Genomic DNA, 27,570 nt, shown 5'->3' with positions numbered 1-27,570 from the left:
CTGGAAATAGTACCCAAAGTTGAACCAGAATTGTGAAGATCCACAATGTTCTTCTTAATATATTTGCTCATTTGTTTTGATTTTTCCATGATGTCACACAAGTAAGCAGCATGTTTGTGATTTGGGCTTAAAATCTATTTACAGCTGAGCCCCCATTTACCTAAAAATAATTAAATTTACACAGTGTGAGTAAACATCTAGTTTCAGCTGTACATACAACGCTCTATTAAGTGCCATGATGAAGTGTTTTCCATTCCCCTGTCATAGTTTTATGCCTAATGGGTGTAATGAATTAATGAAGTGGTGACCCATTTTTATAGTACACCATTTTAAACAATAATCTTGTGACTTCAAACTAATGACCAAGGGGTGTCTTGAATTTGATGGTTAGTAAACAGAATTTTAACAAAAAAAATAATATAAAAAGAACCTAATATAAAAAATTAGAACTTTTGGGAACTACCCGGAAAAATCCCCAGGAGTCTTGGAAAACTACTAAAGTCTGGCTTCTTAGAAGAAAAATACAGAGAATTCAGGGATGACTTTATTTTCCACAGAACTATACTTCTGACAGGCCTTTAAACCAAAGATTAGAGGCTAATCCTGCAGAGCCATAACTAAACTATCTCGCCAGACTCTAAATTAGATTGCACAGTTTGGACATTTAATCCCATCACATTTTATTTATTTTAGGTTTTCGGTGTAAAAACAGTTTCCCAGCAGGCCTGGTGCTGAAACATTTCTATATTTGGCCTTCTTTCAAGACACAATTTGATTGGTTTACTTGTGATCAGAGGTAGTTAGAGAGAAGGTGATGGTATATTTCAAGGTAAACAAACATTGTCTCCTCTAAGTTATTTAAGCACAAACAGCCTCTTCACCCGCGTCACCGATCATCCCACATGATGCATTCAGCAACTTGAATTGCACTGACGTTGCTGGTGAGTCACAGTTCCTCAATGATAAAGGCATTCCATAGAATAATTATATTTTTGAGGTAAATAATGTCTAATTTCTGCTTTCAGGATTTGCTGTTCCTTAACATAGACAAGATTATTTATGTAGTTTTTATGATGCATGATTTGTACTTCTCCCAACCCCTCTACCCCCCTCCACGAAGTGTGTGCAAGATGTGGTGAAATGTTGCTTTTTAATGCGACAAAAAGCGTGGATTGAACGATGGAGGTGACTGACGTGTGTGGCAGCTGCAAACGTCTCAACCTGCGCTGGCTTCAGCAAAAAATGCTCTTGGACGTGATGCAATAATGAGGCAAACTTATTTAGGACATGACTGGTGGTGTAGACACAGGCACAAACCTGGTCTGTGAGGATTCGAGGCTTAATATCAGGAATGGCACCCCCTCTCAGCTCATCTTCCACAGCCATGAGTCTGACAACAGGGAAATAGAAACAAACAAACCGGTTGACAAAAGTAAAGTTATGAAGCCGGCGTTCTTCAGATGTACTGTGAGATTGTGCAGCCATATGATGATATTAAGGTCCTGAAATGTTTCTGGGTATCCTTTGAGATGCCTGAAGGTGAATCTGAGATTTGTTCAGGTGCAGAAAATGTAAAATGAAAGTGTGAATGAGTGAAGTGTACAGTCATGTACTTGTTGGGTATATGGTTGCAATAACATTGTGATTATTTAAAGTTATATTTATTTCGGATATTGATTGCTATGATCACAATTAGCCTGTCTAAATTAAGTTCATCTTTATTTCCAAGTAAACATTAGAGACTTAAGCATAGTTCTAGCTTTATTAGTTGCTTTAAACGGATTATTCTGTTTGAATATTACAACAGAAATCGATTGAAAACTATTAAAGTGAGCCCCACAGATGTTACAGAATGTTCTATGTCTTCATTTTATGGCAGTACAAAACCAACACAGACATACTAAAGTTAATGAACTGACAAAATATGAAAGTAATTTAAATCATCATGTAAAAAATGAATGAACATGTTACTTAAAAGGAAAACAAAACAGATTTTCTCTAGCATGTTTTTGCTGGTCTGATTACCAGGATGCCGAAAAAGTCTTTATGGATGGCACCTCAGGCCACACTAAAGTTTTCACAACCCTTGAACTTTTTTGCGCACAAAGAAGTAACAGTGAAGTGGAAGGAAATTGAAACATGTTTTTTACATTTTACTACAAATAAAAATCTGAAAAGTGTTGGGTGCACTTGTGTTCAATCCCCTTGAGTCATTACTTTGTAGAACCACCTTGGTGCATTTAGAACTTTGATGTTTTTGCTTATTTGTCTTTGCTAAATAGCAGGTTGAATGGAGAATGTCTCTGAAAATCTATTATCGTGTCTGGTCACAGATTCACAACTTGATTTAGGTTTGGACTTTGACTGGGCCATTCTAACACATGATCTAAATCTGCTTCTAGCTGTGGCTCTGTTGCAATACAGCTGAATCAAATAAGTAGGTCAATAGCTGATGAGGTGCTTTAGCCATTTGATTCAGATGCATTGGACAAGGGATGTTTGATCTAAATCATTCCATTGTAGCTCTGGCTGGATGCTTAGGGGCCATTGTCCTGCTGGTTAAACCTTTGCCCCAGTCACACAGTCACAAGTCCTGCAGCCTGTAACAGGTTTTCTTCTAGGATTCCTCAGTATTTAGCTCCATCCATCTCCCATCAGTTCTAACCAGCTTTTCTGTCCCGACTGAAGAAAATCATCCCCCACAGTGTTTGCCACAACACGCAGCATTTTGCATATAGGCCAAATGTTCAGTTTTGGGGTCATGTAACCAGACCACCTTTGTTCAGTTAGCAGGGGAGTGGCTTTTTTTCTTGTTACTCTTCCCTAAAGGCCAGATAGATTTGTGGAGTGACTAACCAATAGTATTCCTGTCAACAGATTCTCCCACCTGAGCTGTGCATCGCTGCAGCTCCTCAAGAGTTACCATGGTTATTTGGTTAATGCTTTCCTCATTCATCCTGTCAGTGGATGACCATGCCTTAGAAGGTCTGCAGTTGTGCCATACTCTTTGATTTTCAGATGATGGGTTGAACAGAGCTCTGTAAGATGTTCAACGCTTGGGGTATTATTTTATCACCTAAAGCTGCTTTACATGTTATATGTCACACTTTGCAGGCTTGTATTTGAAAAATACATTTGAAAAGTCAGTATGATTTCCTTCCACTTCAAAATTATGTACTAAATCGTGTTGGTTTATCACATAAAATCCTAATAAAATTTACTGATGTTTGTGAATGTAACATAACAAATTGTGAAAAAACTTTTAGAGGAACTTCTGCAAGATATTCTAGATATTTTCATTCTTACATTTAAAATGGTGTAATACCTATGTTTTATTACTTTTGTAACAGATAGTTATTCTGAATAAAGCGCTTAACACATCCATTTTATGGTATTTGCTTCACATGGGAAGGTCATTACATTTGGCAGGCCAATGCTTTCTATAGTGTGAATAACCTCAAATGTTTGTCAATAACCAGTATGTAAACATGACAGGTGTTTAAGGATATACAAGTACAGCTCAAAAATTTAAGATATCGTGAAAACGTTCAACTTTCTTTGTCGCTTATTTCAGAAACATATAGATTCATTAAACATAGAGTGAAATATTTCATGTCTTTCTTTACTGTAATTTTGATGATTAAGGCTTTTAGATAGTGAAAACCCAAAATTCAGTCTCTCCTAGATGACAATATTCACAATTAGAATATTTATAGAATATAATTATATAGCATCTTTATAGAAAGTTGTGTGACAAGAAAAAGTGCACCAGCAACAGGGATAATCGCAGCGTTGAAAGGATTGTCAAGCAAAATCCATTTAATATTCTTCATAAGGAGTGGCTGAAGTCAGTGCATCAAGAGCCAACACTCAGAAATGAATCCTATACAAGGGCAACAAATGTTGCATTCAATTTCTGAAGTCCACAGTCAATGCGTGTATCTATAAGAACATTTTAGAGCACTTTGATGCTTCCCTCTTTTGAAAAGCTTTATTGAGATGCTGATTTCATGTACCAGCAGGGCTTGACACCTGGCCACAATGCCGAAGGTGCCAAAAGCTGGATCAGTGACCATGGTGTTACTGTGCTTGATTGGCCAGCAAACTGGCCTGACTTGAACTCCATAGAGAAACTATGGAGTATTGGCAAGAGGAAGACGAGATACCAGACCCAACAATGCAGATGACCTGAAGGCCGCTATCAAAGCAATCCGGGCTACCTGAACACCACAGCAGAATTGCAGGCTGATCCACTGATGCAGTTAGTCATGCAAAGGAGGCCCAACCAAGTATTAGGTGTATAGAAATAACCATCAATTTCAAGAAACTAATATTTTTATTTAAAATTTCCCTTTTTTATTGATCTTATGTATTATTCTAATTTTCCAATATATTGAATTTGGGGTTTTCATCATCTGTAGGCCATAATCATCAAAATTGAAAGAGTAAAGGCTGGAAATATTTCACTTTTTAATGTATCTATATAGTTGTGAAAAAAGTGACAAAAATGTTAAACCTTTTCATTGTATTTAGATTTTTGAGCTGCATTTGTATGTATTTAAACACCTGTGTTTAATGAATCTGTGTAATATGTGAGTTTCATTTTTTGAAGTGAGAGACAAAAATATTGAACTTTTCCTGATTTTTAAGCTGTACTTTTAAAAGATACAATGTGCAGAAACTGTTTAAATAAATACGGGCTTCTCTGACTAGCCATTCACTCCAAAACTCAGCTCAGGTAAGATAATGAATGCTCATGACCTCTTAGCATAAAGTACAATCAGATGCCTTGCGAATGCATTCAAGCCGCTTTATCTTTGCCATGTTTTGTCATGTTAAAACCAAAAACCGCAATGCATTTTATTGGGATTTTAAGTAATAAACTGAAAGAACACAGTGCATAACTGTGAGGGGGAAGGAAAACAATGCATGGCTTTAATTGTGTTTTACAAACAAAAATGTGAGAAGTGTGGTGTGCGTTTCCTTTCAGATCCCTTCAGTCTGATACCCTAAATAAAATCCAGCACAAATCACTGCTTTCTTAAATCACACAACTTGTAAGTACAATCTAAAATGTTGTACATTATCTAGAGAAGAGGCCAATGGCAACTCTGGAGAAGCTGCAGAGATCCTTAGCTCAGGTGGAAGAACATGTTGACAAGACAACTATTAGGCATGCAACTCACTTCAGGCCTTTATGGAGTAGCAAAACGAACACAAATGCTGAAAGAAAGTGATAGTCTTGTCCTCTGTTTTCCACAACCCATGTATGGGACACAGTAAACATGTGAAAGGAGAAAAATCAGACAAAACTTACTTGCAAAACACTATGTGTGGCACATAACTATAAAAAGAATAATGTACATAAGAATGAAAACACTGTTCCCCTGACGAAACATGGTGGTGGCAGCATCATGCTGTAGAGAAGCATTTCTCTGCAGAGCAGGGACACTGGTCAGAGTTGATGGTAATCTGGATGGAGTTAGATATGGGGTTAATCCTGAAAGAAACAAGGTTAAAGCCTCCAAAAGTCAAGAGTCTGGGGATGAGGCTCATAACACTAAGCCTACAACCTGAGCTACAATAGTCTTTTCATTCAAAGCATATTCATGTGTTAAAATGGTCCAGTCAAAGTTTATACTAAAATCCAGCATAGAATCTGTGAAAAATTGTGCACTACTTTGTGTTGCTCTATCCCAACAAGGAACATTAAAGTTTGTGTTTTTAACATGACAAAATCTGAGTTCTAGAGGTTTAATTACTTCTGCAAAGCTGCTGTACACCACGCTTTCACCCAACTGGCCTGGACATTAGGCTCCACAGCAGTCCTGAGTCACACTATCACAGCTGGCACCTTGTTCCTGTACACAAGCTTTCTCAGGTTTAGATATCTATCTTTAATTCATCCTTGAGACAAGGCTCCATTTCAGACTGCCTTAAGTCTGCCAGCTTTGTTGAAATGACAACAAATAGCACTTACATCCATCATATAAAGTGCCTTTAGAGTCTGGTTCTTCATCACATCAAAGTCAGCCTCCCTCCCACATTTTATTCTCATTATTTTTCGAAGAGGACAAACAAATTCTCTGAAGAAGTCGTATCTAAAGCGTATCAAGCTGTGCTGACTGTTATGGGAGTTTGGTTGCTATGAATGCTTTGAAATGACTGGAGCTCAACATTTCACACCATAATCTGAAATACACTGCCTGGCCAAAAAAATAGTAGGCACCAAGAAAAAGGTCACACACTCTAATATTTGGTTGGACCGCCTTCAGTTTTGATTACGGCACGCATTCTCTGTGGCATTGTTTCAATAAGCTTCTGCAATGTCACAAGATTTATTTCCACCCAGTGTTGCATTCATTTTTCACCAAGATCTTGCATTGATGATGGTAGAGTCTGACCGCTGCGCAAAGCCTTCTCCAGCACATCCCAAAGATTCTCAATGGGGTTAAGGTCTGGACTCTTTGGTGGCCAAACCATGTGTGAGAATGATGTCTCATGCTCCCTGAACCACTCTTTCACAATTCGATCGCGATGAATCCTGTCATTGTCATCTTGGAATATGTCCGTGGCATCAGGGAGGAAAATATCCATTGATGGAATAACCTGATCGTTCAGTATATTCAGCTGACCTCATTCTTTGAACACATACTGTTACTGAACCCAGACCTGACCAACTGCAGCAACCCCAGATCATAGCACTGCCCCCATAGGCTTGTACAGTAGGCACTAGGCATGATGGGTGCATCACTTCACCTGCCTCTCTTCTTACCCTGATGTGGACTTCTTACCAATCACTCTGGAACAGGGTAAATCTGGACTCATCAGACCATGTGACCATCTTCCATTGCTCCAGAGTACAATCTTTATGCTCCCTAGCAAATTGAAGCCTTTTTTCTGGCTAGCCTCACCGATTAGTGGTTTTCTTAAGGCTACACAGCTGTTCAGTCCCAATCCCTTGCGTTCCCTTCGCATTGTGTGTGTGGAAATGCTCTTACTTTCACTAATAAACATAACCTGGAGTTCTACTGTTGTTTTTCTTAGATTTGATTCCACCAAACGTTTAAGGGATTGCCAATCATGATCATTCAGGATTTTTTTCCGGCCACATTTCTTCCTCGAAGACGACTTTTCCACGACCACGGGATGTGTCTTTCAACATGGTTGTTTAAGAAATGAGAAACAACTCATTGCACCAGTTGAGGTTAAGTAACGTATTGCCAGCTGAAACATAATCACTCATGTTGTAAGTATCCAATGGGAGGCTCATACCTATTTGCTTGGTTAAATTGAGGTGGCGACTTTTTTTTTGGCCAGACAGTGTATTCTTGTGGGTAAACTGAAGGATAGTCCCCTGCCACTGGTTAAAGAGGTTCTTAATTTTCCTTTATCAGCCTGCGCGGCACTAGGTCTCCACAACAAAGTAGCTGAGTCCTTCCATGTGCTGCTTCTATACCTAGAGTCCAGCCCATCGAAGTGACAAAATTCTTCTTACAGAAATGAGGTCCTGAATCAAATGTCCCAGTTCTCAACTGATACTTCCTAAAGGAGCTCATTTCTGATTTAAGAAATCATGAAGCAAATCTCCTTCCTTAATCTACAATGCCATGAAAAGCAATATTTAATACAACTAATCATTTCAGATGATCCCATACATTTAAATATTAGATAGATAAAACCTAAAATAAAACCTAAAATACAAAAAGCAGTTTGGATTATTTCATTTAAGGAGAGAAAGAAGATATCCAAACCAACCTTGCTCTATGTCAAAAAGCAATTGTTCCAAATCTAATAAGTAGTGGTTCTAGATCAGAAGGGAAAAGAGAGAGGAAATCCAGTTTCATTTGAGTGTAAGTGCTTGGGATTGTCGTATACTGGATGACTGAGAATTTACACCAATAAATAACTGACTGTACCCACCTTGGTGGCTACAACTGCCATACAGCATTTGCAATAACCAACAAAAAGCCATTTTTTTCATTACTTTAAAATAATAATATATAATAATGTGTAAAAATGAATAATATTTTAATTTATTGGATATGATTGTATATTTTTATTTATAATTCTTTAAAACTATCACACAACAAAACTTTTGTAAGAGGGCAGATGATGCCCTCAGATTCTTGTTCCAGCTTATATCAAGTCAAAACCTTCCTAGGTTTGTTCATCTCTGCTGACCTCTCCTGGACTGAACACATAACAGTAGCCTTTAATAGGACATTCCATATAGTTCCACACAGATTTCTATTAAAAACACCTGAAGACAACTGCTGATGGCGCTCCACTGCTTCTGCACCAAGAGTGCAGTGATGACCTTCAGCTGCACTGAAGTAGAAAGCAGGTGGCTTCAGAGGATCACATTCCAGCCTTCCCTTCTCTGTCTCAACAGAGCACACTTACATATGGTGTCCCATCTCTCACGGGCAAACAGTACCGGGGTTCAATAAAGGCACTTTAACCACACTGAACTGTGACATCTGTAATTTTTTTCTCTATCTAATATCGGCTCATTTATGTATAATTATGTCTCTTTTTTGTGTATGCATATTCTAAATGATGTTTGAATGTATGTAAGCATCACATTTAAATGGAACATTTAAATTTTGTGGTGCAAAGTTAAATTCACAAAGAAGGTTTTGTGTTTTATTTATTTCTTCTTGAATGATTATAAGCAGTGATAACAAAGGAATACGTTTAGGCAGGATAAAAATTAGGGATGCACAATATACCGGTATTATCAGCTGATCCAAGAAATTTTTTTACATAAATCGGGTCAATGTTAACAACTAATGTTTCTTCTCATCTTGGGTTGTATGTGTTTTGAACGCGGATGTGGTATTTGTCAGGTCATGTGACTTATAGCGATGCAGCGCAGGATTGTAAGGTGTTTACTGAAGCAGAGAAGCGATGTCAGTGGTGTGTGTTTTCTCAGGGAGTCGAAAGTGTAGAGAATTATATATAATATTAATAATATTGGTAAATATCGCTTATCATCACCAACATATATAATATTGGATATCGACATCGACCAAAGTTTTGATATCGGTGCATCCCTAATTAAAACAACTTTTATTTTTAATACTCCTCATTGTAGATATGGATATTTAGTGAATTTTATCTTTACTAAAGAATGTGTGACACTCACCTGAACCTGTCTGTTTTGTGTGACAAACATGATGAAAAAGAGGAAGCTAGGCATTACTGTCTTGCTCAAACTGAAAACTAATCACCTGTTGATGATGCCTTTGATTTGAGAATCCTTCTCCAGCTGCTGCTGCTTCAGGCGTCGCTCGCTGTCGTCTAGGCGGCACTGGTACTGCTGCAGGATCTTGCTGGTCTGCTGCTCCTGGCTCTGGAGTCTCTGCTCATACTCTTCCAGTTTGCGATGCGACATCTTCAGCCTCTCTTTCAGAGAGTGAATTTCCTCCTCATATTCCCTGACCTGAAATGTGAACCAAATATTATTTCAGTCATGCTTTTACAAAACATCCCTGGATAATAAGAGGTTTCTCTGTGAAGGAGGGCCTGATGTCTGACCCATCAGACTTCACTGCCCATCTCCCTGGAAACCAATCAGCCTCATCCATGGATTCCACCTCACCTCTCTGAATCCAATCATTGTAATGTTGTAAGTAGTTTATGGTCTGTCTCACATCACCAAACAAATAGTTTTTCGATTTCAACAATACCTGAAGTGCATTTGAAAGGTATTCATGCTCCTTGGGCACATTTTGTAGAGGCAAACTCGTTAGTTTTCTTTTTTCCTCAACCTTCTACCTTGGCCAAAAGTGACCACATCACAAGAGCATAGTGAAAAAGTATAATTTTGAAGTGAAAGGAAAATTGTTTATAATTTTCAATATGTTTACAAATGATAATCAAAAAGTGTCACAGGTATTATATTCAAACCCAATGAGTCAATAATCTGTACAGCTGTACATTTGACTGAAATCCTTCAGGGCTGCTGCTTTGACTTTAATTTCTAAGAGAAAGGTTAATCAAAATGCAATTACTGACGTCATTACTGGTCTGGAAAAACAATTGTTAAACCTGCACTGAACTCATCACATAAGATGAGCAATTATATGATGTTTAGACATGTGAAAAAGATGCTGACCCTTTCGAGTCGTGACTCATCCATACTCTTAGAGTACTCTTTCAGCTGGCCCTCGCGGTCCGGCCGCAGGCTTTCAATGTCGGCAGAGAGGTGTGGCATGTTGGACACCCAGGCGACTGTCCTCTCGTTCATTCCTTGGCTGTTACCCTGAAACAGCAATAGAGGTGAGAAATGGTTTCACATCTTGTTTACCAACTAAACAGTCTCAGTTTACAAACATTCTTGAGGATGTGGATCTTATTATGCAAGTTTCTTAGGGTTTGTATTTGGAGTCAAGATATTTGCAGCATTCACCTGTTTGTTTGGAACCGGTTTCAGCAGATGCTGCTGCGGCGGCTGCAGCTGTGACTGCTGAGGCTTCTTGGTGCTTTTTGTGGGCGTGTCTGTGGACTCCTCTGCAGCTGCTGCTGGAGCCTGGTTTTCTTTAGCGGAACTCGTCTGGAAGGGAAGCCCTGGAGCTGGGCTGTCTGTGACGGACAGCTGCCCGTCCTGCTGCACCGGGGGCTGCTGCGGCTGTTGTTGCTGCTGTGTCGTTTGCTTTGTTGGGCGGGATTTTGGCTGACTGCCGCTGAAGCTCGCGTCCGAGGAGTTGAGGAGGAGGTTCCTGCTCTGCGGGCGAACCTTCGGAGGTGTGGCAGTGGCTGGAGTGTTGATTGAGCGCTGGGACTTGAGGTGCTGAGCCACGATGGATGACTGGCGGGATGGATGAACTGTTGTTGGAGGTGTAGCCAGAGAAGCAGGAGTCCCTGTGCCAGTGCCGGTCTGAGATGTAACTCCAATCAGGTGATGCTGCTGAAGAGACTCCTAAGAGGGAAATAGTTGCAACGAAACAGTATGAGTCACATTGTGAAGCCGTTTCAGGTAATTAGCTGGATATTTTCTGAGGAATGTTCATTTTTCGTTTTTTATGTGACGCTGGACTCCAACCTACAGCTATGATAAGAAATTCAGACAGACTTGCTATAGTCCAAAGCCCAGATCTTGATCTCACTGAAATGTGGATGAGTTACTTAAAATGGCTGAACATACAAGAAGCCCCTCAAACATCTCACAGCTGAAAGTTAGAAGTGGGGCAACCTTTCCTCAGCCTGATGTCAAAAACCTGTAGATGGGCTGAAAAAGCATCTCACAAGTTATTTAACTACTACAAGATTTGGTTTCCTAACTTTTTTCTCTGTTAGAAAACACATTACTTTTAATATATTTTCTTAATGAGTAAAACAGAGTTAATTGAAGGTGTTTATTTGTAAAATAAATTACTTTCTTTTACAGAGAAAAAAAACGAGATAAGATATTGATATGTGAAATTTCTTTTGAAAGAAATTAATATTTAATTGGTGGTCCTAATTTTTTCCAATGTCTGTATGACTAAAAAATACCATCTTCTGTTTCTACACCCTGGTTGTCTTCACCTCGCCTTTCTGTGTATCTTATTAATAGTGTTATAAGTTTAATAAATACTTTCACCGGATGGTTAAACGTGATCCAACATCTCTTCATATCTCAAATTTTTCACCTGTTTATAAGCTGGTCACACCTTAAGGTACCTCCAACTGAGACCTTCCATCTGTTCCACAATCACAGTTGACAACAACTAGGTCAGCAGATGCTCATGGAGGCACAACATTCCTGATTTTATTTCTAAGATGATGTCCCTTAATAATTATCTTAATTTTGCTCCCATAGTTTATGTCCTCTGTATATTTTGTGTAAATGCAAAACATTTTGCAACATTTTCTTTTGATTAACATCCTAAATAACTAAAATTATTTGGGATGGATGGATGGATGGATTAATAATTAAATCCTAAAGCTCTGTCCTGAATGCACCATCTGTATAAATACGCAGGTGGCTTGTGATGTTGTTCCATTAAAGCCCACGCAGAGAGACAGAAATAGCTGAAGACGACACGACAGCATCATTAAACACTGTAATTTTACAACCACGCCTCATAGTAAACTTATCAAGCTGATGGATCAACAGCCCGAGTGCATACAAACCGAGCTGCAGCGCAAAGTTCATTTAAACATGCATCAGAAAGTGCAAGCTTCTCTCGACTCCATAAGACAGTTTAATTAAAACGGAAATGTGTTCAGATTGAAACTTTTCTGTCTTTGCTCTTTAGTAGAGGCATTGCACTACATCTGTAGGACACACGTGGATTAGAAAGATAACGATTATGTGCAGCATCAGCAGCTCTGACACTTTTATCTGCCCTGTTGGCCGACAGCTAATAACCAGCGCTGTTGAAAGAAGGATGCAGAGCGTGGCGGCCTTGAAGCATTCTCGCAGAGTTCAGCCGAGCAGGCGTGGGACTTATCAGGATCCAGAAGGTTGTCTGTTGCAGAAAGAGTGCTCCTTACTTTACAGTAGCATTTGCATATTACGCTGCTCAACCGAAGGAACTTTGATCAAACAGCTCACATGGTTCCTGCTGACTTCAGTGACTCAAAATTAAGCTGACTTATAACTGAGGAATAAATGCTGAATTCTGGGGTAGAGTGAGCAGTTTCATTTATAAGAGATACAGCAAAAATATTTACATCTCTGTAATATTCTCTGTATATTACAATGCTCACCACTAGAACAACCAAAGTGGGGTTTTTTGACCTCCTGTTGGAGGAGCCAACATTTAAAGAGGTGGTACATTGATCGTTTTCAATAGCTTCTATAGTTAAAAGCAGAAAAAGTGTCTTAAAGTAAAACAGCTTTCAGGGTAAAGTGACTATTGATATTGTTAAGCACAGTGTTTCTGTGTCCCCACTGACTGAGCTTGGCCAAACAAAACTCAATTGACACATAACAAATAAGGGAGTTTGACCAAAAATTGAAGGACTTAGTGATTCACTGTATGAAAATTTTTTTTTGAATGAAAGCAAAAACAAACACCAGTGAAACAATTAGCACAGTTCATCATCATGCACGTTTGTGATTTTATTCTCAATCCACGTAGCATCTCTTGACTCTTTTATTTGCTCATCACAACAATAACTTTGGGACTGTTTAGTTTTATGCTGAACATGTACTCTAGAGTTCACAGATGAGTCATATACTGATTCATCTCAATAGATCATCAAAAGGTTATCGTTCTCCTATTTTTCCATTCAAAAAGTTACTTTCATGTATTATATACATTTGAAACTAGATTTTAACATCCATAGGTCCCTTTTCCATTGAGTGTATAAAGCCCTTGGCTTTGTAAAGCCCAGGTTGCATTTCGATACAAATTGTGTGCAGCAAGGCGTGCTACCAGGAGCTACAGTAATGGGAGAGATTTACTGTACAAATTTATTGTTCTTATACCATTAATTTGTCGCAAAAAGTGGTTTTAAAATGTTTTTAAGCGAGAAAGTAAACTTCAAAACTTCCTCTGTGCAGTCAGTTCAACAATAATGATCCTATATTTAAATGTTTTTTCTGAGTTTTCAGAGTAGCAGAGCTTCACTTACTAGCTGGTCTGGCTGCTAAGCTAAGCTAAGCTAACCAGGTGGCTGGACTGGAACTTCCCCACAAACGGCTGCCTGATCTTGGCCCGGCACTCTGGGATTTCCCGCTACCTGTTATCTTTATGTGGAGGCTAAAATCAAATTAAAAGCGTTTAGTAGGTATGTGGTGAATACCAGAAAATAAAACGGAATATTTTTCACCAGAAATATGTGACATTTTTAGTTATTGTTGGCATTATTTATAAACTATTTCACCACAGTTCTGTAAGACAAATGATTTTTGTGCTGATGATCAGAGCACTTAAAATTTTCCATGTACATAAAAAATACACACTTCTCTAAGATTGTCCTTTCATGTAAACTTAGTGGAATATGAACTCTTTTTAAATTTCTTATAGTTTCATGCAGAGTGCTATGCAGGAGGAGAGACAACTGTTCCAGGTTTGGATGTAGAAGCTCAGTGATCATGCCATCCTGTGCTCTGCCCTCTATGCATCTTCTACTTTATGTAAATATTTGCTTATGATCAGACTGTCAATGTATCACTTCCATGTAATTCTGGACTGATTATCATTTTTTTTATTCTAATAAATGGTAATTATCTGATATGAGTTTACCTGATGATAATAAAATTAAAATAACTGTGTTAATCAGCATATAGTAGTTATTGTAAATGAATCAGGCAGTTGTAAAGCATCAATTGTCCTAAAGCAAGTTGGTAAAAAATGACTTAGATTTTTTCGTGCTGGAAGAAATTAATCAAATGTATAACTCTAAAGCTGCTCATCACATATCATCAATTGACACAAAAAATGGTTTATCAACTTTTGGCGTTGCTTTCCTGTTCATTTTCTTAGAATGGTTTCATTGTTGTTATTATTACTATTATTATTTATAGTTCTCTGGTTCCCTTGCGCTCTCTTATTTATGAGTTTATTTTCTGTTACTCCTCTCGTCATTAGTTTTCCTCTTTTAGTTATTTATTACTCGGTTTTAGTTCCCTTTATTCTCCAGTTCCTATTAGCCTTGTTCTTCTAGTTTCTTTGTTCTCCAGTCCCTCCTTTATAGGTTAACTTTAGTTATTGTTTACTTTTATTCTAGTCCTAGTTTCCTCTGCTTCATTCTCAGTTTGTTCTATCAGTGTTGGTTTAGGTTTGTTTACTTTTATAGTCAGGGTTTCCTTATGGTTTCTATTTTTCTTAGGTTGTTGTGCTCCCTCCAGTTTCTCAGTTTCCTTCAGTTCATGTTTATTCTTAATTCTTATGCTTTAATTTATCTTGGTCTATAGTTTAATTTAGGTCTGCTCACTGTCTTGTCATTTAGTCCCTTTCCTCATGCTTTCGTTTTATTAGGTTCACCTGTTCCTTCTGCCTCCCTGCCTCTTGTCACATCTGTTCCCTGTTCCTTTGATTACCTGCCCTTTGTATTCCCTTTGTATATTAGTTAGTCTGGTTCATGTGTTCTTTGCTGGTTCCTCGTTCACACCCCGATCACAACCTCTGATTAAATTCAGTGTTTTTGCTACGTTCCTGCAGTGAATACTCGAGTAACTTTTGGACTCTACTCATGCCTTGTACCTGCAGTGAGTTTGCTATGTTTTGCTTCGCCTTGTAACTTGGGAAATAAACTGAAGACCGATTCACAATGCTGCTGCCAAGCTCTTGTCTGCACTTTGGTCCACCCCAAAACCCCACCGTGACAGTGGTCTCTCTAGGCTGTTGAAAAAGACCCTGCAAGATTTCCTGGGATTCCTATTACCCGGGTAAAACAAATTCTGGGCTTTCGGTGGAAAAGGGGCTATAGTATAAAATTATATATATTATTATAAAATGTCACAGTTTACATTTACTACTGTATATGGGAAAGCCCAGATAATGATGTGTTTATAGGCTTCTGATAATTAATTAGTTTACAACATTTGAGTTAAATTGAGGCTCACCTATGGAGTTAAGATATCTGGAAGAGATTTATGGACCTTCAGAAGTCTGGTTCATCTTTGGATACAATTTCTCAAACAAAACATCTATTATCATCTGTTATATCCTGTGCAAGTATAAAGTGTACAGCATCACACCATTCAGGAAGGAAACAGGATCTGTGCCTCCAAGATAAACATGTTTAGGTGCCATGTGCGCATCAATCCCAGAACAAAAGATAAAAAAGAGCTTGAGAAGATGCAGGATGAAGCTGCTAACAGAATGTCATTATCCACAGTGAAACAAGTGCTATAACAACATGGCCTGAAGGCCTCTCAGTGAGGAAGAAGCAACTACTCCAAAAGCAGAAAACACATCACAAATGCCCTCAGGACATGTCCTGTGATCTGATGAAATGTGCAGAGTTAAATTTAGAGGAAATGGATGTAAGCTTTTGAGCCTGGGAATACCGTCGCAGCTGTAAAGTAATGGGTGGCAGCATTATGTTCTGTGGGTGATTGGCTGCAGGAGGGACTGGGTATCTGTTACCCAAAGTAACCCAAAGACAACTAATTCAATGTTATAGAGCCATGACAAAGCCTTGATCTCACTCCCATAGAAAATGTGTGGGAAAAGTTAAAAAGGTGTGTATGAGAAAGGCGGCCAACAGATCTGTCATGAGGAATGGGCCAAAATTCCAGCAAACTATTATAAGAAGCTAGTGGAACAATGCACAAAACCTTTGACCCAAGTCGTTCAGTTCAAGTTGCAATTTTTCCAAATACTAAATAAATGTATGCACACTTCTGAATTTTACTAAAGTAAAAAAGACATCTCTCATAACTCTGACATTTAGCAAATAGCAATAAGTTTGGTAAACTTAACTGACCTCAAACAAGAAAATGTTAGGCTGATTTAATGTCACACAGTGAGAAAAAGAATGGGAATTTTAAAACAGTTTGTATAAATATCTGGTTTCAACTGTAGCTTATTCACATGTAGCTACATCTGTAAATACTTGTTCTAATTCTAAGAACTTGAACTGATATTCTTAATATACTTGTTTCTTCACTTATAATAAATTATTAAAGCAGAATGTAGGTGCACATTCAAACCATTAAACCACCTTTCTGTATGTGTGAAACCAGAGGAGCGGTTCCTACCTGCACCTGAAGAGACAGCTGGTGCCAGGCGTAGTCGTTGTGATTCTGTCGGGTGAAGTCGTCGCTGTAGCTGTGGGAGTGTACGATGCTGGGCTGCACCAAGCTGCTCTGAGACTGCAGGGCAGAAAGGTCCTCGCTGCGGGAGAAAGCGCTGTTGCCAAAGGCTGGTGGGTAGTCGGGGTGGCCGTTCTCAGCCTCCGAGGTGAGCAGCAGGGGAGGAGGACCGGCAGCAGGAGGAGGAGCCTGGGACTGAGCAGGGGAGTTCTGGGCAGCCAGATGGAATAGCGGATTCTGGAAAGACAGGGGGAAATGCATCGCTGCGGCTGCCTGCTGTTGTTGCTGGGAAATGGATTCTGTGGGTGCCCCTACATGGCCCATCTGGCTCAGTCTGAGGCCAGAACCGGATGAACCCGGGGGCAAGTGGCCCCCCATACGCAGGGGTGCGCCCAGGTTCCCGAAGCTGTGGCCGAGGCCAGCAATGGAGGCCTGAGAGGAGGCTAGCATGTCTCCAACAGAGTTTAGGTTGGAGATGCTGTTCATTCGAGAGTCCTGAAGGTCCATCATGGAGACACTTTTGTTCACACTGTGGACCTGAGAGAGAAACAAAATTATTACTCAACTCTCCTATCATCGGTAGATCAAAATATTCTCTAGTAACTCTGAGGTGCTTATTAATATGAACCATGTCAATAAAGGAACAGAAAGGTAATTAAAGCTTTTAAATTTCAAACTTCAGTTATAAAACTTAATATTCTTTGCTTTTATGTAACCAGAATCATAACTAGGGAGAGACATGTGAATGCATTAATATTAATGAAACTGAACACTTTCCCATATTCAAATAAATTAATAAATGAAATGAAAACAATAAATCTTCATCTTTCAAATAAATTATAACATTTTGACACAAATAATTCTTGTTTGTTGAATTAAATTTCAATTTGACCATACCTATAAACCATCCTTTATTATCATTTCTGTCCTTTACCTTGGATCACTAAGCTAATTGAATTATTGAAATACTCTTTTCTTCAGAATCTTGTAGTCTGAAGAGAAAACTCCAGTTAATACATGGAAACTGTGCCGGTCGCAAACACTGCAGTGTTGAAACCTCTCAGGCACTAGTTCAGCTCTTCACTTGGAAAATAAACTGCTGCCATATTGAACAACAATTAAGAAAGGCCTAGGAATTTCTTATGATACTGTTTTCTAGTTTCCAAATGAGGAAATGTTTCTTCATAATTGTGTTTTATTAAGATTTTATGTGACAGACCAACCAGGGGCAATTGTTGCATGACTGGTGCTCTGGATAAGCCCCTCCTCTCCAATTTGTTGTTAGAGTGCATGTACTGTGAAAACCAAGTGTGAGAATCTGTTGAAAGGGCAATGACTTGTCATCCACTCCAAATATCAGATCACTATGGAAGAATGGCTTGAATGAAAGCCATAACAAGTCGAGTCTGCAGTTTGCCGCAAGCCATGTAAGGGACACAATTAATCTGTGGAAGAGGCCCTGGTCACATGACACCAAAAATGGACATTTGACCTACAGTCAAAATAATAAGTGTGGCAAAAGAATAACTGTTCCCACCCTCACGGTGTTGGCGGCATCATGCTGCAGGAATGCTTTTGTTCAGCTGGAACAAACAAGCTCTTGTCAGAGTTTATGTTAGAGGCTACAGGTTTGTCTAAGGTGAATGTTCTCCTTCCAGTGCGACCATGACCCTAGACATACAGCCTTAGCTATAATGAAATGGTTTAAATTGTGTTTTTGTAAGAATGGCCCAGTCAAAGTCTAGAGCTAAATCCAACTGAGAATCTGTGGCAAGACTGGAAATTTGGGGTTCACAGACGCTCTTCCTCCAATCTGACTGAGCTTGAACTATTTTGCAAAGAAGAATTGACTAAATCTTTATTTCTTGCTGTGCACATTTATTCCAGACCTCTTACACAAAACTTTTACTTTGTGTAGGTCATTGACATAATATCCAAATAAAATTCAGTGAAGCTAGTGGTTGTGTCGTGACAAACTGTAAATGTGCCAGTGCTATGAATGATTTAGAAAGCCACTGTACTCTGAAGCAATTTTTTTTTATCTACAATGTTTTAAAGGCAACTGCGGATTTTCAGACAGCCTACATGGCTGGCACCGAATTAAAATGGAGAAAATATTTAAACACAAGTTAACTAAGAAAAATCTTGATTTTCAATGACTCTTTAGCATTTTAAATCTTTTAAAGCTTAATATTTATACATTAGAAAATATTGGCATTTTTTATTTAAATTTGAGACAGTGTTTAAAAATGGTCATGACATTAGATGAGGAAATAAACATGCTAGGATCTAAGGCGTTCTACCTTTGGATCGGGTTCCGTGATGTCCGAGCTGCTGGTGCAGTATGCGGGGCTGGAACGAGCCAGAGGTGGGCGGGTGACGTAAAACACTTCCCTAGACGAAGAGCGGAGGTCTCGTTCGGCCTGACGCCTCATATTTAGATTGGAGGAGAGGGATTCTACAGCTGAGACTCCGGTTGTGGGCGAAGGGAGGCGGGAGATGTCTATAGAGCTGCAGACAGGCAGAAGAAGATATAACAGAATTCTATACTGTGGAAGGATGTTCCACAGCTCTGATGGATTATGTATTTGCTATCAATTGCAGCTTGATGTTATTCACTTGTTTTAGGACTGAGGTTACAGAATTGCTTGGTTTGATCCCACACACATGTCTGTATGACTTCACAATATGCATGAAAAACACTAACTGTTGCATAATAAACAGGGTTCCTACACAACTTCTCATGTAAATATTTAATATCTTCAAAACCCAACTTAAAGGTTTTTGGTTCTTGATATATTTATTTTGAAATGTGAACTGCAAAAGTTCACTATGAATGGATATCAGATGTTTCTACAGATTGGGAAAGCTTTAACTATGGAACCTGGAAAAACTGAAAAAAGTAGGAAAAGAAAAAGGACAGAAGGACACAAGGAACCAAGGAAAGAAAGGACAAACAGAAGGATTAGCAGTAGGAAACAAGAAAGAATGGTAGGCAGGAAAAGAAGAAGTACAAGAAGAAAAAAGAAAGAAAAAAGGTAAAGACAAAAATATGAAGAAGGAAAGGAAAAAAGAGAAAGTAAGAAGCAAAGGAAGGAAGAGAGGACAAAAAGTAGGAAAAAGGGACAGGCAGAATAAAGGGAGTTAGGACACCAGAAAGAATTGAAGGAATTAGAGGAAGAATGACACAAAGAAGGAAGGAAAAATAAGAAATAAGTGAGGTAGGACACACAAAAGGAGGGAAGAAAGGGAAGAGAGAATTACGCAAGAAAAAAGGGAAGGACACAAAGGAGGTTAAAAAGAAAGAAAAAAGAAAAAAGGACGGAAAGAAGGAGGTAGGACACAAGAGAAGAAGGAAGGACGGAAGAAAGGAAGGATAGAAGATTAGGAAAAAATAAAGGAAGATGGAACACTAGAAAGAATACAAAGAAAGGGCACTAGCAAGAAAGGAATTGAAGGAAAGACAAAAGGGTGGGAAAACGGAACAAAGGAAGGAAGGAAAGAATGAGAATAAAAGAGGGACACAAGAAAGGAAGACAATGGGACTAAAAATAAAGGCTGGAAATACAAAGAATTATTTTTGAAAATTGTTTTTAATTTTTTTATTTTTGCAAACCTGGAAATTACTGCAATCAAATCCTATACTTTGCCATAGTTTTCCAGACTCTGTAGGAACTCTGAATGCAGAACATGGACTGGGATGCTGTGTATCACTCGTGAATCACTAGTCACATTTCCAGATATTTGAGCTCTCAGAGCCACCTGCAGCTTCCCTTTACTAAAGTGTTGTGTAATCCTCTGATACTGACCCTCCACATGATCTTCCTTATTATTCCTATTAAAACCCAGTGGAATGCAGAAACTGTCTCCTGACAACCCTGGAGAGCTACAAAGAATTAAAAACAAAGTTAGAAAAGACTCCGGGAAAACAGATGGTGCTGGCAATTAGGGATTGATAATTCACTCTCAAAGCCTGTTGAGGAGCATTAGCTTTAGCATTATGAGCTTTTAGAAATACACCGGGGTTGTTACAAGCTGCAGACCTCTCACTTCCTGTGTACACTTGGCCTTTTTATGTGTCCTTTTTAATAACACCCTTGTGGAGCTGCAAATCCTCTCTTTATGCAGCCTAGGTGCACATTTACAATCACAGCCACGCACGGGGTCTTTATAGAGCCACAGAGGGGACGAATCCTGCTGGCACTTTTTTCTATTCAGGGACATGCAAATGCAGTTTCGTGCCCAGAAGTAACGACAACAGAAAATGTAGAAAAACAACAGTGATACCTGTTTAAATCACGCATCATAAGGCTTTGGAAATCGGAGGACATAAGGCGATTGAAGGATGGGCGGGAGAAGAGTCTGTCCTTCGGTCTCTCCGGCTGGTGGTTTGTGGGCATGTGGAGCTGTGGATTCCTCAGGGCAACACTGATGTCGTTCAGCAGTCGCGGCAGGGGTCCAAGTTTGAGGATGGCATCCTGCAGGAAGGATTTTTAAAAGAATAAAAAATCAAGAAGATGAAGTCCTTCACCTTCTGCTGTCATCACAAATGTAGACAGGCATAACTAGATAAGAATAAGTAAATATGATGCTGTTTTTAGTTTGAGAAAGCATTCTAATAAGAAAAATATTCTTAGTTGCTTTCACAATATGCTAAACAAGACAAAACATGCTAAACATATTTTGTTGATTTTTTAAGTAATTTTTAGAGTGGGCTGTTTTTAGAGTCATTTTGTGCTATTTTTTTTTTTTTTTCACATTTCTGCACAAAACAAAAAATGTCTTAGGTTGGAAACATGGAACAGTGGTGAACCTTCCCAGGAGTAGCTGTGCTACCAAAATAAGAGTACATCAGCGACACATCAAGTAGGTCACTCAAGAGAGATTATATGTGTATGGTGGGTTTAAGCTAATTAAATTGTTATTTTTAAGCCAAACGTCCTGAAATATAAACTTTCATATGATGAAGGAGCTAGCTGGGGATTACCTAACATGAATGATTCCTAGATTCCTAGATTTATTCACGCAGAAAAGCAGCAGTAGGTACTGATAAAAGAGATTTATCAGTACCAGTACCAGTAGTATCAGTTTCAGTAGCAAACAATGGATTCCACATCTAATCTGTCTTGAATTTAAATTCTAAAACCAGAGTAATGGCCTAATTGATCGAATAATGAAATCTGACCCACCTTACTGAGCTGTCCCATGACTTCCCACAACAAACTATGCAGCATTGACAGCTCCCTGCCAAGGTCGATGTAGCCCTCAAAGCCTCCGGCGTTTCCTCCGGTGTCCATATTGGAAATCTCATAGAGGAACTGCTGCATGGAGCCCCACTCCATCTCCAGGAACTCATTCATGAAATACATGTATTCCTCCTTGGGTCCAAATCTGAAAAGGTGATAATTACCAGGAATGTGAAGAAAAGAAATGGGAGTCTTTACATCGGTAGTTGTTGGCTGCAATGAATGCAGCACTCCACAAATGAACATGCCAGAGAGATTTACAGAAGGCAACTATGAGAAGCTAATTCTCAGATCTGAATCTGATCTTTATTAAAGAACTAAATCTTTTGTGGTATTTATCACACGCCTTAAAATTGTATGATTACATATCAGTTGTGCCTTATTTTTATTTAACATCCTTATTTTCAATTTATTATCTTTACACAAAAATGTTTATTTCAAAGCAAAAACAAAACAAAATCAAATTTCTATGCAAAAATATACGGTCCATCCAGTCCAATAACATAGCTGTCCTGCATATACTCTAGTTGGGACAAAATAAATGAGGTTATCTAGAAAATCTCAGCATCATTGGTACATGACTTCAGTGCTACACATCAATACTAATATAGATCTGATGAAATGCAGTTTGTTATTTTCCTGCACGTACATGTCTCTGATTTTAGTGACATATCAGAATGAGAATCACTATCAGCAAATAAATAATTCTAAATGACTAGTTTTTCCTTAGGCTATGAACTGGCTACCGGCTTTAATTAGAAAGGCAGTTACGTTTCTGTTTAAGAAGAGACTGAAAACCTTCATAAAGTTTAAGGTTTAGAGTGACAATACAGTGCATTTCCCTCAATTTTCTGCAGTTTTGCTGGGGAACAACCAGATATTTCTAGCCTGGTGCTTTTGTTTTTGTTTGTTTCTCTTTTCTGTCCCCTCACCTCCCAGGTGGACAAGACAGTCAGAGGCTATTTCTGATTCTTCTGAAGCAAGTTTCTCCTTCCTACTCTCCCCCGCCTCGCTGTGCACCCTCAGGATGAGATATTAAATCGAAGGAATGATTCATGCATTCCATCAGCTTTTAAAAGGACAATTTATAATTATACTGAAGCAATCCATTGAATCAGGCTGCGCTTACCTGAACAGGATTACAAATCAATTCAATTAGACTGTACATAACTGGATTTGAATCATGTCTGTTTACTTCTTAAGTAACTCATCTACAGATTAATCTTTTTTAAATTAGAAAACTCTATTAACAAACTAAACAGACTTCAACTGAAGGTTGGCATTGACTGTTGAGGCACAAACAAACTCACACCTAAATACTGCATTATATATTGTACTGCAGAGTACTGCAGTACAAACGACAGTAGTAAACGACTGCAGTAGTTTTATGTCAGAGCTGCTTCGACATATTTACATTTTTTTTAAGAACTTCAAAGATATGTAGGGTGTGTATAAAGTAAAGCATTGGGTCCTTTATAGACTTCTTTTGTTTTTACTATCTTTAATATCAAACAAAGATAACCAAAGTGAAATGAAAAAAGCAGTTTTCACATGATGACTCATTGACATCATTTGATAGAGTCATTGGTGAAAAAGTAAATTGGTGAAATTGAAAACTGGGATTTGGTTGTAGTTTCACTAACCAGACCCTGGCCTCACTAGTGCCTGATCTGCAGAACAAGGAAATCACTTAAATAGAACCTGCTTGACAACATGAACTAGGCAAATGATCTAAAAATGCAACACGTCATAACCCAATCTAAAAAACATACAAAAACAGATCAGAAACTAAATCACCACCTATATGTCTGGAAAAGGTTACAAAGCCATTATCCACAAAACAGTGGAAATGTGAAACAGCTGAGAGCTTCATCCGGTCTAAAACCAACAGCTTTTCAGAAAAAAACATCATACCAACAGTCAAACATGAAAGAGGTATTGCGATGATCTCGGGCTGCTTTGCTGCTTCAGGACTCGGCCCACTTTCCATAAAAGACTGGAATTCTGCTCTCTAGCATAAAATCCTGAAGGCGAATGCCCATATTTTAGCTTGTGGCCATAGGCTCAAGCACAGCAAGATTCGAAGCACACCTGAAAGTCTATCTATGAAGTGTTCAAAATGGCTCAAAAATCCTCCGATGTGGATGAATTAATGCAATACTCAGAAGAGCACACCAAATTTTCTCCACATTGATGTAAAGAACTTATTGCATAATACATTTTATGGTAGCTGTTGCTGCACAATCAGTTATTAAGTTCAGGACACAATTTTTTTGCTTGTTTTGGATAGTTTTTTTACCCTTAATAAATGAAATCATCATCTGAACACTGCATTTTGTCTTGGATTTATTTACAGGTTTTTTTTACTCAGGTTATCTTTATCTGACATAAAAATTTGTTTGAATATCTGAAACATTTAAGTGCAACAAAAACATAAGAACTGAACAAATCTTTAAGGGAGCAAATACGTTTTCACTGAACTGCAGCTTTAAAATCAAGTTTAGTTTAGAAAATATCTAGTCAGTCACAATAAAATATCAATAACATAAGCTTGAGTACAGGATCAAACGTTCTTTGACAGAGTTAGATAAATCCTACTGATGACCAACAACTAAACTTTTGAAGTTTTAATCACCAGTGTTTATTTAAACCTCTGGTTTAAATAAACACATCAGTAATTTTAATCAGTGTCAGTGGAAAGTGCAGACTGAAAGATGTGTCACTGCAGTGAGGCTCTGAGCTCACTGTGTGTGAGTAACAGCTTAAACCCTCGAAGGCAAAACTGCAATCCTCTATTTCCGTGTTGTAAGGTCATCCCACCCGACAAGAGCGCCAAGCATCTGCAGATCTGAGAGCTGAGGAGACACTCACTTGGTGAAGCTGGCCAGGTTCTGCATCACCTTGGCGATGAGAGTGAACGTGCGGGAGGTGCGCTCTGCCGGGTACTCCTGCATCAGGTTGAACAGTGACGGCGACATGATGGCTGGGCACATGAAGCGGAGGAAGAGGGAGGAGCTGATGAGGCTGTCGGCGAGATCCTCTCTTCCTCGCTCGGCGCATCTGGCTCTCCATGAGGCGAAAACTTCCTTCAGCTCCCGGGGAAAAATGCTAAACAAAAATTTTGTTCTTATTACAGCAACTGTCAGGGAGAACAACGAGAAGAAAACACCAGGAGACTGAAACTTATGAAAAGTTACCCAACCACGTTGATCTCGTCAAAGCATAAATATTTCTGTTTAATATTTTCTTACAGTGAAGTTTCATGTTCTGTTGTTTTTTCATACATTTCTCCTCCACAGCTGAATCCTTTCTCTTTAAATTGGGAAATCAGACAGACTCCAGAAGCAACATGATCAAAAACAGGATCAAGTAAGAAAGCTTAACCAATGTCACCCCATTTAAACATGTAAAAAAAACTCAAATAAATGTATTTTTACAGTAGCATAATCCCACGTTGAAAAATATTGAAAAATAAAACCATTAATCCGAATACATATATTGTGGGTGGATATAACACTATTTTAAATTGTAATAAAAGGTAACACATTAACTGGCACCCATAACTATCCGGTAGAATTAATGTAACTGAAGCATTTGTTTAATGTACACTTTATTTTTCAGGTTGAGCGGAGTGAACTTTTAACCAGTAATCCATGACTTATTTCCTTGCCGTGTCGATAAGTGGTTTCTCTTGACAACAGTATCAAGAATCAAGAATTCTCTGAAACAGAACCTGTCTGACAACATGAAGCAGGGTAAAAATCTCAATAAAAATCACATCCAATACTCTTCATGGCAGTCTACTCCACAATAAAGGGAAGACAGTCGCACATGTCATTCAAGTAAAGACAGATGTGTGTTGATCATCATAAATTGGGGAATGGCTACAGGAAAACAGCTACTCAGCTAGTTATTTTGCCACCCTGCACTATGAGGAAGATGGTAAGGGAGGCAAAAACATCTGCACACCTCTTTTCTGCAGTGTTAGAGAACCGCAGAAAAGAGTGGCATCTTGGGATCACCAGGAGCCTTTTTATCTCTGTGAAGGTGCTATATAAATAAATCGTACTTACATACTTTAAATGGAACATCTTTCTTAGACAAGACCATGCCTGAACCTCTCAGAAAATTAACATTCACATATGCAAAAGCACCTCATGCCCACTGCTAGACTATATGCTGTAGGGTTGTAAAAAGTATTAACAGCATGGGAGTCAATAAGTTCCATACATACAATCTCATATAAAATACATATTACATTAAATAGATATATGATAAAAGATTAATCTGGTTTTAGGCTTCTTACGCATTTTGCCCAGGGGTGTCAATACTTGTGGAGGGTGTAGTACCTGGTCACAGAGTGTTCACATGCAAAACTGATAAACGTAAAATCATTCTTGGCAATGAATGTGGAATAAAAAACTGACCAGAGGGAGTTGATGATCTTGCACAGTAAAAGCTCGCAGCACATGCGGAGGTTGGCTTGGTGGTCAGCAAGGACTGATGGCGGGACACGCATTGGGTCCACCTCACAGTTCTCCTCAGACTCATATAAGGCTCGAATGAAATCACCTAACGGTTGGACAACACAGTGTTTGTATATTTCTGGAAAAAAAACCTTCCTGTAATTTAAATACACATATTATTAGGGTAAAACATGTTGGTTTTTAAAGTAAGTTATGAAATAATTAGAATTCATGTGAAAGATCACACATTGACTACTCCCAACTACACTACGCCACAAAGTAAAAGCACCCTATTCCATATCTCCTACATGTCAAATTCTCACACCCTCCTCCTCCATTTCACTTTCATCAATCTCTCCTTAATAACCAAAGGGTCCAGGCTTGTCCAACTTTTATGGAAAACATGCCTAAACTCCAGGTAGAAGTCAGCAGTAATCTCCTTTCTTCCCTATGTCACCTTTTACTGATCAGCAAATCTACAATTACCAATTTATCACTAAGGCTAAAACTGTTCAGAATACCACATACGGTGTAACTAGGCATAGAAAAATGATAAATTCTTTAGTTATAACAAAATGTGACCACTGCTTTTTTTTCCCTCAGATGTTGGATTTGGGAATTATTTCACAACCAAGGCCAAAGCGTTCCAGAAGCAAAGGTCATAAAAGTAGCAGCATTTGCTGACTTTGGGGTGCCAACCGTTAATAGCTTTACTAACTAATAAGAATGTATTTTTCTCCGTTTCATCTGTACAACACAAATGTTTACAAAAAATATTGTAGAGTGCTGTTTGTGCCTCTGCTGTAATGAGATACAAACCATCAAACACAGGTTAATATCTGCACCTTTTACAATTTCTTATATGCATGGCAGCCATAATGGATACTGAAATGGGGTTGCTTGATGGCCTCCAATTTCCAAGTCAGAATTATGACTTCAGAGAGACGAACTGGGAATTTAGAAAAAACAACTTCCAAATACAAACGTGCCATTTTGCTCCTGCAATCCTGAACTAGGAAATAGGTGGATTGATAATGGATGGACAGATGGATGCTTCAATAACTGGAACCTCAGTACAATATTGACCAAGAAAAGTTAAATGAGCTTTATCTAGTCTGTAAACAAAACAAAATCATGGTAAGGTTTTGAGAAAGTG

At 38.6% G+C, this 27,570-nt stretch overlaps 1 protein-coding gene across 4 annotated transcripts in view; it reads right to left on the bottom strand.

Annotated features, from left to right (window-relative positions):
* LOC124879749 (ras/Rap GTPase-activating protein SynGAP-like) overlaps positions 1–27,570 on the bottom strand; it is a 91,691-nt gene that overhangs the window by 6,734 nt on the left and 57,387 nt on the right. For 3 of the 4 annotated variants that reach the window (XM_047384478.1, XM_047384475.1, XM_047384476.1), the window contains 10 exons: positions 26,376–26,520; positions 24,820–25,056; positions 21,892–22,093; positions 20,990–21,180; positions 19,006–19,213; positions 16,649–17,239; positions 10,418–10,927; positions 10,124–10,270; positions 9,237–9,448; positions 1,318–1,390 (listed from right to left, as the gene is read on the bottom strand). In XM_047384478.1, the coding sequence (XP_047240434.1) occupies positions 1,318–1,390; positions 9,237–9,448; positions 10,124–10,270; positions 10,418–10,927; positions 16,649–17,239; positions 19,006–19,213; positions 20,990–21,180; positions 21,892–22,093; positions 24,820–25,056; positions 26,376–26,520 (2,516 nt within the window). The remainder of the gene's footprint in view (positions 1–1,317; positions 1,391–9,236; positions 9,449–10,123; positions 10,271–10,417; positions 10,928–16,648; positions 17,240–19,005; positions 19,214–20,989; positions 21,181–21,891; positions 22,094–24,819; positions 25,057–26,375; positions 26,521–27,570) is intronic. The other variant, XM_047384477.1, reaches the window with a different exon arrangement.

Source organism: Girardinichthys multiradiatus, chromosome 13 (assembly GCF_021462225.1).
Source record: "Girardinichthys multiradiatus isolate DD_20200921_A chromosome 13, DD_fGirMul_XY1, whole genome shotgun sequence".
Taxonomy (NCBI): Eukaryota; Metazoa; Chordata; class Actinopteri; order Cyprinodontiformes; family Goodeidae; genus Girardinichthys; species Girardinichthys multiradiatus.
This window is presented reverse-complemented; position numbering and strand designations above follow the sequence as displayed.